We start from the raw sequence: 15,601 nt of genomic DNA on the forward strand, positions 1-15,601 counted from the left end.
CAGGAACAACTTCTGTCTCATATCATGTATGTGTCAGTCTTCAGGGGCCACTACATATCTGCCGCACTGACCTTGACAGGACTCGTAGGAAAGTGATCCAGTGTTTGGTGACCCAGTGATATGGCCTAGACATCAGCACACAAACCTACAGATGTGCTTCCCAAGTGTGTGGGGTTTGGAGTATTAGTCTCCCAACTAAGACTCCCGCTGAGATCAGAACATTATGGATTATGATACTGGACAGTTCCCTGTTTGGTTTGTCCATGAAGATGAAACCAGATAGAAGAGGAAAACTGTTCTTTCTTACAGATGTGGCCTGGTTGCTTTATCCACAGCCATGGCCCCGTCTGTATAAAGTGGACTTGCAGTGACCATTTCCTCTGGTAACTCTTGGGTTTTCTCTGCCTGTTAGCAGTGTCTTTGGGGAAAGTCACCATGGAAATTGAACAAAGTAGGAAGCAGCTTAGGGTACAAGCAGGAAGTGACGGATGCTTCTTATAAGGTGTTGGGGCCTCCTCCACATTGGCCCGGTTCTTACTAGCTCATCCCCACTCTTTGTGTAAGTCGCACTAATCGTGTGCAGCCAAGTAACCACCTCCCTGCTTTTGTCTTTCAGATTCCTTCGTGGCACTGAATGGTAAGGAAGATGTTACTGTCACAGTTTCATGTCCATGGAAATCTATTGCACTAATCTACCTGAGTATTTGTAAACCTTAGGTTTCTTTTTAATTGATTTTATCCTCATTTTTTTATAGACATTTCAACTCTTCTACCAGATTATGAAATGTCTTTCAACACAGTGTATGGTCAGTCTATTGATATATATATATATATATATATATATATACATATCAATATTAATACTTAAATTTACTCACCCTTTGGTAGTTTATAGTTTTCATTCCTAATCACAGACCAGATTCTTTGTTACTTCAGGGCCCCAATTCACTAATTTCTAGATTTCACTATGCTTTAAAAAGAATAAATTCTGCTTACATGAGACAATGGTGAAAGAGCCCAAGTCTTAAATATTTAATTCATATAATATGAAACCTGCCAACATTAAAGAATATGGTAAATCTACCTAATGAATTCTCAAGGGAGAAGAAGGTTCTTCTTGAATATGCTTCTGTATATGGAGATTCGAGATAAAAGAACAATGCTTGTAAGACATAAACTGTAACCCCTCAGCTGATAGGGAATACCATCCCCCTAATCCTGGCTGTAAGGATAACACCCCCCACAGGAAAATTTTTATATAGGGCACAGACAACAGGGTTTTATGAGGCAAACGTGTATGTAGCATGAAATAGACCAACAAAACTTAAGCTCAGAAAGAGTTTGAACATTTAAACATATTTCCAGTGAGATTTCTTCAGAATGTATACAAGGAATCATGGGGCAGTGGGTGTGATATCCAAACAGGATTTCTCTCATTGTTCTCTGCCTGAAACACACAAGCAAGAGATGGTTGTTCAGGAAGTAGCCTTACTTCTTCACATGCGAGCTGAAATGCAGCTGTTTCATTTTTGTTTTTCAAAGTACCTTTAAACATTTATTAAGTTAAACAATTGAATGTTTTTTAAAAATATGATATGACATCATCTCTGTGGTATCCAATTTAAGCTTTTGCCTTTTAATTTGGACCATGAGTTCAGCTGTTTGTAGTTTTTTTGGGGAGGTGTGTTTGAGATACACAACAAAGGAATGGTTAAGGAGCACACTTTAAACATAAGGGTGGAAAAAAATGGAGGGAAAGATGGAAAGGAGAGGAAAGCCACAACATTTAGGGAGCAAAGAATAGTTTAAGGTGGCTACGAATGTGCTCAGTCATTTTATGTAAATGGTTCAGTCCCTGAGCCTGATTAGCATAAATCAGAAGCCTTATTGAAGTCTTCAACACTGTCTTAAAAAGCTGTGCAATGTAGTCCTTCTGCCCAGCCCCCTCATGATGCAAGACAGGGTAGAGCAGATAAGCCTACAGGATTTCTTTACCTTTGACATCCTCTCATCTATGATTCAAACAGGAATATTAAATAGCACAGACCAGGAGAATATTGCTCAGAAGGCAAATGTCATCCAGTTTAACCTTAACCTTCAGGAAGGAAACTCACTTTGCACCTGTTCTTTTGCAATGTCGGACTTTGCAATCATTGCCTATAACAGAATAATTTTTATCAGATGTTGAGAAATTCAGACCTTGAAACTAATTAAACCAGCAACCTTCCTAGCATTCATCAGTTGCTCAAGACCAACTTAACTCCCAGGGAATTCTTTGAACAGATAATTAAATTCTGGTATGCTCTTTATGGACCAAAAAAAAAAAAAAAATCACTCTCCAAGCAAGTGTGGGTCTTTCATTTCCACCTTAAGGAACAGGCATTAATTTTTCCATATGTTAATGGGAAAATTAAAACTTTAAAGGATAATGCCCAGTTTTGTGAGCTTTTGCTCTGAAGTTTCTGTAAGGAAACCAAAGAAGAGTGGGGCTTTAGCTCATGGTCCTGTCTGTTGCAGGTAGGAGCTGTTCAGTATGCAGTGATTAGGTGGCTAATTGACCATCAAGATGAGTTGAGGTCGCAACCATCAAGAGGTCGGAAAATTACTAAGATGCAATAGGGAGAGGCTTTCAAAGGAGGGAAAACATAATAAATTTTTTAAAGAAAAAAAAAAGAGTGGTCCTATAGATAGTACTTATGCATTTTAATAAGTGATGTTTATCTTGTTACTGACTAAGAAAAGATTTAATTAATTCATCCAGCAAATATTCCTTGAGTGCCTGCTATGTACCAGGCATGGAGTATTTGCGGGATTTTATCTCCAGAGAAAGGACCAAATGGCTACTTTTATGAGTGTGAACAGAGATGAGGACAGCCCAGAATGCACCTGTACTGTTAGTAGTTGCATCCTCTGTATGTCCTGCACTTCCTGGCTAATTTAGGGCCGCAGAACAAGCCATAAAAATGTAATTTCCTCTCTTAGGTATAGGGGTCATTTTAGTGTAGTGTACAAGCTTTCTGTTGGCCAAAGCTGTAGGCAACACCAGCCACATGTACAAGAATCTCTTTTAGTGAATTGGGCCCTGACTGCTTTCTCTCTCCTCTTCTTCTCTTTATTAAATGACATTGTTTCTCCTTTCTGTCTAATCGGCCACAGTTGTAGTTAACAGTTAGAAGGGTGGGAAGGGTCTCTAATTGCGGTGACTTGTAGATGTAGAGAAACATGATGCATGAAAGTTAACATTTTGAATCAATCTACAGTTTTGTGTCTTTGAAAACTATCATAGCACGTGTTCCATTGATTAAAATGATTACAGCAAACCTATAGACCTGAAGTACCACACCCACAAGCTCTTGCCTATTTTCCTGATGTGACTTTGGTTACAAAGTCTCACAGACAACACATACAAATCCTACAGCCTGCTCTGATTTCCCAGTGGGTTTAAGTGTGGAGAGTTAACAGAATACTCATCTTGCAATGGCTGCTGCTTCTCCATCCTCTCACCTCTGTGGCAGCCCTACACTTTTTGACACTATTTGCTCTCTGTTTACTTCATCGCCAGCCCATGTTTTCCAACCCGAAGCACCCGTTTAAAAGGTTACAAAGCTTTTTTTTTCTTTTCTGTTGAGTAAATCAGATGCATGGTTTCTCTACATTTACATACAGAAAATCGAGATGCAATGAGTATTAGACTAACACTTCAGAGATAGGAAGAAGGCTGATTTCTCACATTTGTGTAAAACATTTTCCTACCTAACTACCATCTGGTCTACATTAATTTCCTCTCGTAGCCATAGCTTTCCATCACCAATGGGTTTTCCATGTATCTGTAGCATATGGTCCAGGAAATCTTTCTACGGAAAATGTGTCCCTTGGGCATATATTTCCCCTAGATTACCATATTAAGAAATGTTCTCACTAAACCATACTTATGGAATTACCGTAAAATTGCCCCTTGAACACAGCTAAATTGAAAGCGCTCAAACGCCTATAGAAGAAATTTTTGCTACTTGAAGGGGAGAATAATCCCCACCCCCATCCCATCCCAACCCTCCCCACCCACCTACAAAGCTTTCTAATTATTTTTCTTATGTTGGATGCTGAGTTGTATTTTAGGCTGGCCGTATTTTTTTTTAATGTAGTCTTGAATTCAAGCATGGACATAAACATGTTTTAGACCTCAATGTAAGCAGGAAGGAAATTCTTATTTCCATTCCTCAGGCTGACTTTTCTCACCCTTATTCTTTTATCAGCATTAGGTAGGGTGTAGAACTTGGGAATGGAATGTCTAGAATCAAACATTCCTTGAGTCTTAAATGAGCATATTTTTTAGCAGTGGGCTGTGAAGCAGACTTATTTTCAACAAAACAGATGTTGGAAGCTGTGTGGGAACCACCTAGGTTTCTACACAGACAGGCACTTCTTTTTTTTTTTTTTTAAGCACTGGTTCAGATTCTTTTATTTTTTTAAGATTTATTTATTATTTATACAGTGTTCTGTCTGCACACTAGAAGAGAGCAGCAGATCTCATTACAGATGGTTGTGAGCCACCATGTGGGTGCTAGGAATTGAACTCAGGACCTTTGGAAGAACAGTCATTGCTCTTAACCTGAGCCATCTCTCCAGCCCAAATATTTATTTATTTGTTTGTTTATTTGTTATTTATACAGCGCACCAGAAAAGGGCACCAGATCTCACTATAGATGGTTGTGAGCCACCATGTGGTTGCTGGGAATTGAACTCAGGACCTTTGGAAGAACAGCCAGTGTTCTTAACCTCTGTGCTATGTCTCCAGTCCTAGGGACTTCTTATGTTACTGAAGCTTTGTGGCAGCATACAGGAGTGGTGTTTCCAAAGAAATCCTCATTGCTTACATGAACCTCTTCTCTTGGCTTACTTTTGCCTGTCAGCGAAAGTTCAAGATATAATGCTATTTTTCAAATACATTATTTCTTAGTTTATAATATTTAAAAGTTTCCTGAAACCCCAATTTCTAATAATAATCATAGACTAAAAGAAGAGGGATATAAGATGCATCTATCTGTAGAATCTCGCTTTCCGCTGGCTGGTATTTTATCCTATGCAAGATGATCGTACCCTAAGGCTAGAATTTTTAGAAGTACTCTGAGTCTGTTCTCCTTTTTGCCAACGACACTGATTACACACATACAGTAGCTATTTTGGTTTCTTCTCCAGGCTTACCTGGAGCTTACTGTAGTGTTGGCTCTCCCCAAGCTCAGAGCAAGTCTCCTGCCTCAGCTTCCCAACTGCCGGGTCATCACAGGCATGTGCTCTGACCCCAGCGATAGCTTTTTTTAAAGTGTTGAAGATGTTGCTTTAGGCAAGATGGTTTAATAATCCACTCAAAAGTCACAGAGAGGCTAGATTTCATTTCTTCTAGAGAAGACTGCTAATCAGTCTTCTATAAATTATTGCGATAGCTGAGGTGAAAGGATCCGATAAAGTCCGCATTTAATCTGTGCCATGATGGAGAGAGAGCTTCTAAATGTGTTCATGGGAAATGTCTATAGAGTATCTACCATGACTCCCAGGCTTGCCAGTGTTCTGACACTGCCCTCCGCTGGGCCACATCCTAGTTTAAAATCTCCCTTTCTCTAGTTGAATCGTCTCAGTCAGTGAGGCAAGAAAAGCAGTGTCTCAAAAATCTGAGTCATAAAGTGATGCATCCCAAAAGACAGGTAGCAGAGGAGGCTTCCAGGCCAATGAGGTGGGAACAGACCCCTTGGGAGAGGGAGCATCTCCCAGAATAAAGAATGCCCATGAGGATGGAACACTAGATGCACTGTGGAGCTTTGCCGGGAAGGGCTTGAGATAGCTAAGTTATTTGGGAGAGGCTAGCCACTGTCATCGACGCCCTGTCAGTCACAAATCATGTTACTGGAGTGTCTCTCATCCTGCCATGGGAAGTGCTCTAGGGAAGGATGCTAGTAGTTTTTAAGCATCTGTGGATCAGGCACTGTGACGCTTCCACTTTTGTGCCACTTTATCAGGCCAGGCCTGGGAGGGGTCACTGTCCCCATGGTGTGACAAAGGACAGGGTAAATGATTTCCCAGGCTCACGCTACTGGTGTCTGAGACAGTCTCTGGCCGTTCATCCTCTAACTACAAGTCCAAAAGATCTTCTGCCGAGTCCAGCACAGCTCACCCCCACCGGCAAGCCATTGCTAAGGCATGCCCTCGGTCTCAAGGTCATCATGGGTGTCCTAGCTCCTGGCCTCTGAGCAAAGGGAATGTGGTCTGTGGTGATGTTTCCTAACTATATTTGTGATGAAAACAGGGCACGCCAGTTCCCTCTTGCCCAGCACCACCACATCAGATTCGGCGTCCCAAGAGGGGTATGAGTCTAGGGGAGGCATGCTGGACTGGAACGAACCGCTCGAGGCACCTGGCAGCACAGACCCTTTGGGGGCAGTGTCCTCCCATAACCACCAGGACAAGAAGGGTAAGGCCTTGGAAGTGCCTCTTCCTCTGGGGGGAGAGGGGTGGGGGAAAGGGGAGGAGTGTGTACCTGCTTCCAGCTGGATCCTACCTGCCTTAGGAACCTCCTGTGCACCACGATTGGATGCATCTCAGAAAAGACTGCAACCCAGCCCTTGAGCCAGGCTTGATCCCCAGTTGTTCCCTGACCACCAGGAGAAGCCACACAGAACACATAGCACATCCTAAGGGCTTTCTCCCTCCAGAAGAGGCATAGGCTACTCCAGCGTGAGTGCTTGCTCCTCAGATTCCTTCCCACTCCTCTGAATTCCTCCTAGTCTGATTCTATGAGTTTTTAGACCCTCTTTCCCCACCATAACAGGATGGAATGCTGTGCAGGCTTTAGCACGTGAAAGCAATGGAAGTTTAAAAAAAAAAAGCCTGCTCACTAGTCAGTGACTTGAAGAATAAAAGCAAAGCCTTTCCCTCTGGCTAGCATTGCCTTCTCTCTCATGGTGCAGAATCTGAATGGGCTCATGGTCCGCAGACTACTGTAATCACTCTTAGAGGACAAGAGCTGAAACAAAAATATGTTATTTAATCAAGGAGAATTGCTATGCGTTTGCAACGGAAAGGAAGCCTCGCTAAATGAAAGGGGCTGTACTGTGAACTGTCCTAAATTCTCCTTTGCTTTCTGTGCTGGCCTTCAGACAGGAAATGTCACGTCTTTTCTAGCTGTTTGCTGCTTCTGGTAACACATCCTACTTCAGCTGCAGCTGCAATCAGAGAGGCCTTTACTTATCCCGACCACAGTCTTGTGAATGAGTGCCTCGAATGCCCGGTTTGTGTTGGTGAGCCCTCTCCCCCCCATTCAGAATTGTTTGCTTCTATATGTTTTCAAGAGTCCCATCTAAGCTGGGGTTGGAGTTTTGGGGATCAGGAATCCAGAGGGACTCTGAGGACAATCTGTGCCATGCCCTCTCTTGGGGTTTTTGGCATTCATATCTCCCCCGCCCCCACCCTTTGGATGGAGTCCTTTCTGGACAGGCTCCCATGCTAATTTTTCATATATTTTTTTAATCTGCTTTTGTCCTGTGTGCACCGTGCACTCTCTTGCCCTAGTTCCTGAGCCTGAATGGTAAAGATGGCCCTTTTATCCTGTTCTTCCATGTGTCCTCTTTGCTGGCTTTATTATTCTTCAATATAGACTTCTGTTTCTTCGCATGTCCTGCCCCAAATCTATTTAAAGAAGAACAAAGCTGGTTTTGTCTCATCGGCCTCTTTAAGTTAGAGGGATATCTGTCCTTAACAGCCTAAGAAAGTTCTCAATAAAGGGGAAACTGCCTGACCGGCTACAAGCCTCAGCATGTGCCATTATTTGTGTGTGGCTTCAGACCTCAGATACGTCATTCCTGACTGTATTCTGAAGTAGGGACAACTTTAAAAAAAAAAATCACTTTGTTTTTGCCTGCTACAGTTTTCTAGTCAGGCATGGGTTGCAGCCATTTTCTCTGTTCTACAGTGAGAGGGGCAGCATGGATTTTCTCCATTCATCAACTCCCCTAAGGAATGGAGGCTCTCAAGGAGTCCAATTAGCACTTTGACAGATTTTTGATAATTCAGCACTGCTCACTCTCCCGAGTCTTATTACGAGCGCTGACGAAGCTGGAAGCAGTCTGCACAGCGTCAGACAATGGTGGCAGAGGTGACTGCATGGGTGTTTAACATGGTTGCTGTTCTTGTGCTACGACCAACCTCCTTGCCTTGCCCCGTCAAATAGGAGTTTGATTCCTGACAGCTGCGGGATGTGATTGATGGGGCAATGCCAATGAGTTGTTATGCAGAAACTGAAAATGATAGAGCTTAATGTTCCCTGTACCATGACTTTTATGATTTTGATTTCCCTCTTCTCTGAATGATCTTTCCGTTTGCTGTTCATGATTTGTTTCCAACTTTTGTTTTGTTTTGCCAAGCACTGTGTGGTATGACGTGATGATGACGTTACTCTATTGGAAAAGTCCTCGTTCCTTTTCTGACTCACTATGATGTCCCTCCACCTGACCCAACCTGTGGTTTCCTGGCTTCTTCTCATCTCCTGATGTTGGTGCTTTAATGATGTCACATCCTCGTGTTTGGCATCTGCTGAGATGCTGGACTTGTCCGGGTTTCCTGAGGGCCTCTGCTAGTGCTCTTTTCACTGGGCCAATTGTCTCATGGGAATGTAACACATGCGTGCTCCGGCTTTTGTAGCCAAAGATACTCTGGACTTGTTTCTAAGATGCTTCACATTTCTCTACTAAGCAGAAACTGTGTCCACAGACCAGCTTCTGAGGAGGAGTCAAGTGCCTAATGCCCTTTTATTTGAGCCAGTGAAAAAAAAAATGTCAGTGAGCAGCATGAGCCCCAAGGGCTATCTCCGAATGGCTACTGACTGACCTTACGCAGGCTGGGCCCATCTTTGTTCACTCCACGCTCCAAAACATATCTGCATTTCCAGAGTATGTTTGCTGCTTTTTCTTTACTTTCCTTGTCATGTCTTTGGTCTTGATTTAACCCTATGCATCCCATACCTCTGTCACAGCTCTGTACTCACCTTGCAGTCTAACCCCCTTCTGCTACCATTGCTCTTAGCCTCCCCTTTCTAAATAGTAGACCCAAGCCCTCTGCCCCCCTATGGACTGTTCCAAGGCTCTTTCCTTCTATTCCGGGAATAGCGTTTGGATGCTGTGTGCCTATACCATCACGCTGACAAAGCGCAAGTGGACACCTGCAAGGCACAAAGAAGCATTATTATAGAAAATGAAGTAATTTTCTCTCTCAGTAACTGGCCTTGCTCTTCATTACCCTACTGGCCTTCTCTAATGTCTCTTGCCATACTTCTTTTCTTTAAAAATGACTGATATCTTCTAAGCCCTGATTCATTAGTTAAAAAAAAAAAAAGCCAAACACAACCAAACGCTCTGTTTTATCTCTGGGGCCCTAGATATCTGGAGCCTCTCAGACCAGCCTTTTAATCATCTACTTGATAAATTAGATGCAGCCTGACTACTCCTTTCTTGGTTTTTGCCATGTCTAAAAATATATATTCTGTATTCATCCAATAACTATTGAGGTGGTAATGGATGGTTACAAAGGGGCTGGGGCTCTAATTACATATAAATAAAAGGGAAAGTCCAGTTTATTTTTAGGCCTGGGTTATTCTTCACCACACCTCCCCACAGCAAAAGAAATGAGAACTTTCTTTTTTAAATTAAACAAACTCGGGTAGTAAATGGCCACTCTGTATGTTTTTTTCTTTTTCTGAAAGCAGGGGTGGTTTTATAGCCAGATCCCCAAGAGGGCTAGAAGATAGATCAGGGATTTAGGTAGGTGCAAAGCTGCCATTGCTGTGGCAGTGGCACAAATATGAAACGTTGCCCCCCAAGCCTGCTATTGGGAAATACACATGGACTCGGAGCAGAAGAATAACCCCCCTCTTCAGACTTCATTGCATAGCGCTCTCATGAGTCCTCTGAAAGCAGATGAAATGGTAACTAGCAAAGTGGATGTTCTCATTTGGTGAGAAATGACAGAACTGCTGTATGCTTATCCATTTCAGGAAATTGATAGAATGAGATGTTATCATCTGGCCATACTTAGTCAAAACCGTACAGTCATTAGAGACAGGGGGAAGAAGTACAAGCAGCATTTAAATTAAAATAAAATGAATAGTTAACTGTGGACAGTATTTTAATCAGTGTGTAATTAGTTTGGGAAATAAGTTTCTAGTAAGACTTGTGATGTCTACTGGGGATGATGAGTGGATTGCCCATGTTTTCATGCCCATCCTATATGATGCAACTATATGTATTAGAATTTGTCAGTAATTCTCTTTATTGCCAATTGCGTATTCTCTTAATACACCATAGCCTATGACAGTCTCCAAGTGGTCTATGTAGCACCTTACATGGGATGGAGATGGTCTATGTGACCCAGGGACATTGTGGCCTTTAGGAATACCGAGTGCTACTGGAAGGGGTTTATGCCCCCGCCCTCTCTCTTTCAATCCTCTTAATGATGTCAGGGAATAGTCTCTACTTGGTGATTTTTGTCTTCAACAGTTCCCTGAACTTGCGGCTCTTCCTGTGTAGTCAAGAGCAAACAGCAGGCTTCAGAACGGAGCTTTGTTTTGCAGCTGGACCTAACCAGAATGAACATTGTTTTGCTTTCAGTAGATGTTAAGTTAACTCTCTGTCTGTGAAAGGTGACAGTCGTTATATATGTAACAATAGTGTAAATTTTCCATGTGAAATACATTGTTGAAGTTAATTCAAGGCAAACATTAGGGAAGGAGTCATACAGGAGGCCATGGAGATAGACTACTAGGTAAATAACGTGGCGAGAGTTGTCGGGGTTGCTAGAGCTATAGAAATGGTCCATGACTCACTAAAGTTTGGGGAGGCTGGCCTAGAGGGATCAGAAGAGTCCAATAAGGATGGAACCACTACCAAGAACACCACCCGTGGGGCTTGGAAGGAGGTCTGATAACTTGCAAACCCTGGGCTGGGTGGGCTCTGCACTTCAAGGCCAAGTGAACATGAGTCGGCGTTGAAATGGACAACCCTGCGTTCTCATTTCTATCTCAGCATCCAAGCTTTGAGGTTGGGGAGAACTTTAGTCAAACATGAATTAAAGACAAGTGGGTTTAGACTATCAAGAAAGCAGCCTCTGTAGGCTTAGACGCATCTGTCATTTTTCCCCCTCCATCAGCAGTAAACTCACTAGACTAGAATGCAGCTAGCTTTTAATGACACTATGGCCTGGGGGAAAGTTGACCTCCAGCACCTGCTTTCTACAGGGCTGTCCTGAAAATACTCACACTGACCCTTTTCCCCTTTCCTCCCACTCACACTGAGTTCAAGACCCTCAGAGCCAGAGTCTGTACTGACAGATTGAGGACTCCATACAGCTGGAGTCGAGCACACTGAACCACAGAACCTAGATCCAATTATCCTTGCATTTTAATACTTGCCAATGCTTAAAAACCTACCTGACTTGGTATTTTAAAGCATGCCAGTTCTCCCAAAAAGAGAAGTAATTTCTTGGCTCTTATCAAAGTATATACAAGTGGTTTTATGCACAGAAAACTTTACTCCTCCTGACAGTGTGTGAAGGAAAACAGAGCCCTCTTCTTCACTTAGGCCAGATGTTTTGTGCTCTTTCCTCAGTGACACACTGTAACGAAAATGTTTTGCCAAGTGTCTCCGGCAAAATTCATCACTGATGGCGTAGTGCAGTTTTGTATGCCATTGAGGAGTCCTCTGGGCTAAATGTGTGAGACAGACACACTCACTTCCTGTCCAAGGCATATCCAGAGGCAGGCATAGGAGGCACAGTAGAAATAAAAGTGACAAAATACCTGTATGGTCAGCATGTTCTCTAGGAGCCAGGTCGAGACCTACACAGTCGACTTTGGGAACCGATACAGGCCCTGGCAGCAGACTGCAAAAGCGTGGTCCTCTGATGGATGCTGCATCCCAGCCCATTTTCTCACCAGCACATTCCTCCAGCGCCAACAGCACAGCAGTAAAAGATCACCAAACCAGGAAGACAGCAAAATAAGAGTGTTGGATACAAGATTTATATCTAAAATTTTGTAAACATTGACTTTTTGAATAGCTGGCGCTTTCTCTAGAAAGCTTAAAAGCGAACCATACTGACTATGTAGTTTCTATGTAGTATCACAAGTCCTCTTCAGATCTGATTGGAGAGACTGACTGGTCTCTAGGAAACTCCTAGGGAAAAGGCTGCCTTATGGGTACAGTGGTGGGAGGAGCAAAGGGACCTTATCTCACTTAGCAATCTGAAGTTCAAAAGAACCCCACACATGGTCAGGAGCAAGGCGGCAGCAGAGAGAGGGAGGGCTGGCCTTTAGGCAGAATTCATTTCTTTCTGTTTAGGGGGACTGGTAAGAGGAAGGTACCCTGCATTGTTCACGGGAAAATGGTATCCAAGCTGCTACTGATGATAAGGAAAATAAGACTCTTAAAATGCTAGCATTTCTAATTGTGAGTTGTACTAGGCTCACCCCATAAAGATTTAATATTATTTTTATAACTCTTGTCAAGCTGTTCTAACCTCCAGAACTTTCAAGTCTGTATAAACCTGTTGGTTGGCTGGTGAAATGGCTCAGGACATGAATTCCATCTCTGGGATGCACGTGATAGAGAGAGAAAACTGACTAGCTCACTAGTTGTCCTCTGGCCTACACATGCAAGCCATAGCACCAACATGTAGACACACACACACACACACACACACACACACAGAGAGAGCAATTTAAACATTTTTAAAATGATTGTAGGAGTCTTAGAGTCATGGAGCTACAAGGTTGTGAAGTAGCAAAGGAGGATTACTTGGTAAAATACAACATACTCAGATAAATTTGAACTTCAGGTATACTTAAATATGATTTTTTGAATATTTAGATGAAATTGGGTGCTTTTCAATGTAAGCATATATGAAATATTACACGAGACATACTTTTCTCTTAAAGCACTACTGTTCGTCTAAGCTTGTATTCGGCCAGATATCTTGTAGGGTTATTGGTACCTGAATCCTACTCGTTTATCCCATGATTTACCTCACAGAACATACTTTCTCCACAGTGTTGCTCTGTGCCTGAAGTTTTAACCGTTTGCTTCCTGTGGCTGTGAGCAGAGAGCTTACTGGGCTCACAACTTCCCTGTAACAGTCCATTGCTGAGGGAAGTTGAGGCAGGAACTCAAAAAGAAGCAGAGCTGGGAACCTTGGAGGAATGGCGCTTGCTGGCTCTTGTTTCCATGGCTGCCGCTCTTACGTAAGCCAGAACTGCCTTCCCGTGGTGGCACTGCTCAGAGGCCGATCTGATGGAAGCAGTTCCTCAGTTGAGCATCCCTCTGATACTCTGACTTAGGTGACTCCGGCTTATGTCAAGTTGGCAAACCAGCACAGGTATACCGTGCTTGCCGCCATGAAGCAGTGCCAGGAACTTCCTCAGCGAGCTTCCGAAAGCCAGGCTCAGAGATGGCCTCTGGGCCACACTTGGAAATTTAGAATAAACCAGACCAGAGGAATTCAAGTTCAGAATTTCTTCTGCAGCTAAGCGGTGGTGGTGGCACACACTTTTGATCCCAGCACTCAGGAGGCAGAAACAGGCGTATCTCTGAGTTCGAGGCTAGCCTGTCTACAGAGCAAGTTCCAGGACAGCTAGGGCTACAGAGAAACCTTTTCTTGAAACACACATACACACACACATACCCTTCTGGAATAGTTTTATCACATTTGATTTCAGAAAATAATCACTAAAATTTGCATATCGTCGGAAAGATAGTGCTGGTAAAAGCCTGCCACTGAGAGCAGGCTCAAAGTGACGCTGTTACCTGAGGAAGGCTCATAGGTCGATTTGTTCCGAAGCAGGACCGCTAACACACTTGGTTGTTTTCAAGCTTATTTAACAGTAAGTTTTCAACAACTGTCAAGTGATCCAGATAGTTTGGTCTCGTTTTTATCTTTATTTGTGGGGACTGACACGGAGAGACCACTGGAAAATAAATAGCAGTTCAGTAGTGTTGACAAGAACCTTAGTGTCAAAGAAAGAGCCAAGTTTGTTAAGGTTGTGGGTAAGGCCCAGTCCACTGGATGGTGGGCAAGCGTGAGGACCTGGATTCTCATCCTTAACACCCACCTAAACAGCTGAGTAGTGTGGCTTGTGCTTGTCACCCTAGCACTGCACACTTGTGTTTGTCCCTGTGCACAAACACACACAGACACAAAAGATGGATAGCATCCTTGCAGTGACACCCCATGTGGCCTTCGCAAGTGCGCACGCGCACACACGCAACACATAAAAATGTTTCATTGTTCAGTCAACAAACATCCATGTACAAATCCTGTGCCGACTGTTGAAAGGGAACCGCTTACAGGTAGTGGGGGAGACACTCAGCTAGCTTCTGGTGGGACACGTCCATGCGAGAGAAGTCAAGGAAAGGTCAGACAGAGCGCTGCCAGGGTGGAAGCTGGCCTTGAGTGGTTCCAAGTGTGGTGGACCAGGGAAAGGCCTTGAAAAGCATTGAGGGAAAAGTTGAATGTCAATAGCGAGGGGAGGGAGTGACATTGCAAGGAGAACAAATTGAGTGGACAAGCCACGAAAGCTCTTCAAGCACAGAGTGAGTCACTCAGAGGCGTGTCATGTGCAGTGACTAAAGTGATCAAGAATATGAAGGGCTGGAATGCGAACTGAGATCAAAATGGGAGCGCGGTGCCCTAAATGTCGTGCTGAGGTGTCTTAGCTCTCTTGGCAGGCAGTGGGGGCAGAATGAGTGATGGCGGAAGACAGAGGCCCAAGGAAAGGAAAGACAAAGGAAGGTTCATAGAGCCCATGTACCAGGCTGGTTGTTCCAACACATGCAGTTATGGATTCAGGGAAGGGAATTTTGTATCCATTTTGGTTCTAACCTGGTCTGTCACTGCCTCTGGTGACATATTCCTGGTGCTCCTTGCCAAACCAAGTGCTTGATTCCAGGAAAAGCCCTGGCAAGCTAAAGTCCAAAGTGGTGCTTCTCTGTCCCTTCAGTTAAGTGCTGGAGTTTGGTGTGTAAGACATTTCACCCCTGACAGAACTTGAAGTCATGCGAGGGCTAAGAGAAAAGTGAGAATGTAATCCAATGTGCTACTCTTTAGCTTTAGAATTTTCTTCGTGTCACCTCCCAGAAAGAGAATGTAACTTTTGGTCTCTGACCTTTTTTGGGAAAGAGCTAGGACAATGGCACTGTGGGCAGGTTATGCGTGGGCCGTGGGGTGGAGAATGGCAAGAACTTTATTGCATTTCTTAGGGAGGAGGGAGGAGGGAGAAGGCTCAGGCCCATGCAGACCCTACAGTTGTTCCTTTGGTTATGCAGGCAAAGATGTAGATCAGATCTAATTAATTTTCTATCCTCTTGACAACTAGCTGAATTCATCTAAGGTCTTGATGAGATTGTTGTGGAAAGGGTAAGAAAGGAAAAAAAGTTAAATGTCAGCTATGCGAAAGCTATTTCATGTCCCTGCCTGCCTGAATCAGTGCAGCAATATTGGAATTTTCTAGAGACACTCAGTAACCCCCCCCTTTCTTACAAATACCATCCATTTTCTCCAAAAATGAAGG

At 43.4% G+C, this 15,601-nt stretch overlaps 1 protein-coding gene across 11 annotated transcripts in view; it reads left to right on the top strand.

Annotated features, from left to right (window-relative positions):
• The window catches only part of Sema6a (semaphorin 6A), a 140,253-nt gene that overhangs the window by 92,102 nt on the left and 32,550 nt on the right, over nt 1-15,601 (top strand). For 7 of the 11 annotated variants that reach the window (XM_060377295.1, XM_060377298.1, XM_060377294.1 and 4 more), the window contains 3 exons: nt 617-637; nt 756-806; nt 6,299-6,463. In XM_060377295.1, coding sequence (XP_060233278.1) covers nt 617-637; nt 756-806; nt 6,299-6,463 — 237 coding nt within the window. The remainder of the gene's footprint in view (nt 1-616; nt 638-755; nt 807-6,298; nt 6,464-15,601) is intronic. The other 4 variants (XM_060377299.1, XM_021656416.2, XM_060377297.1 and 1 more) reach the window with 3 other exon arrangements.

This window comes from Meriones unguiculatus, chromosome 2 (assembly GCF_030254825.1).
Source record: "Meriones unguiculatus strain TT.TT164.6M chromosome 2, Bangor_MerUng_6.1, whole genome shotgun sequence".
Lineage (NCBI taxonomy): Eukaryota > Metazoa > Chordata > Mammalia > Rodentia > Muridae > Meriones > Meriones unguiculatus.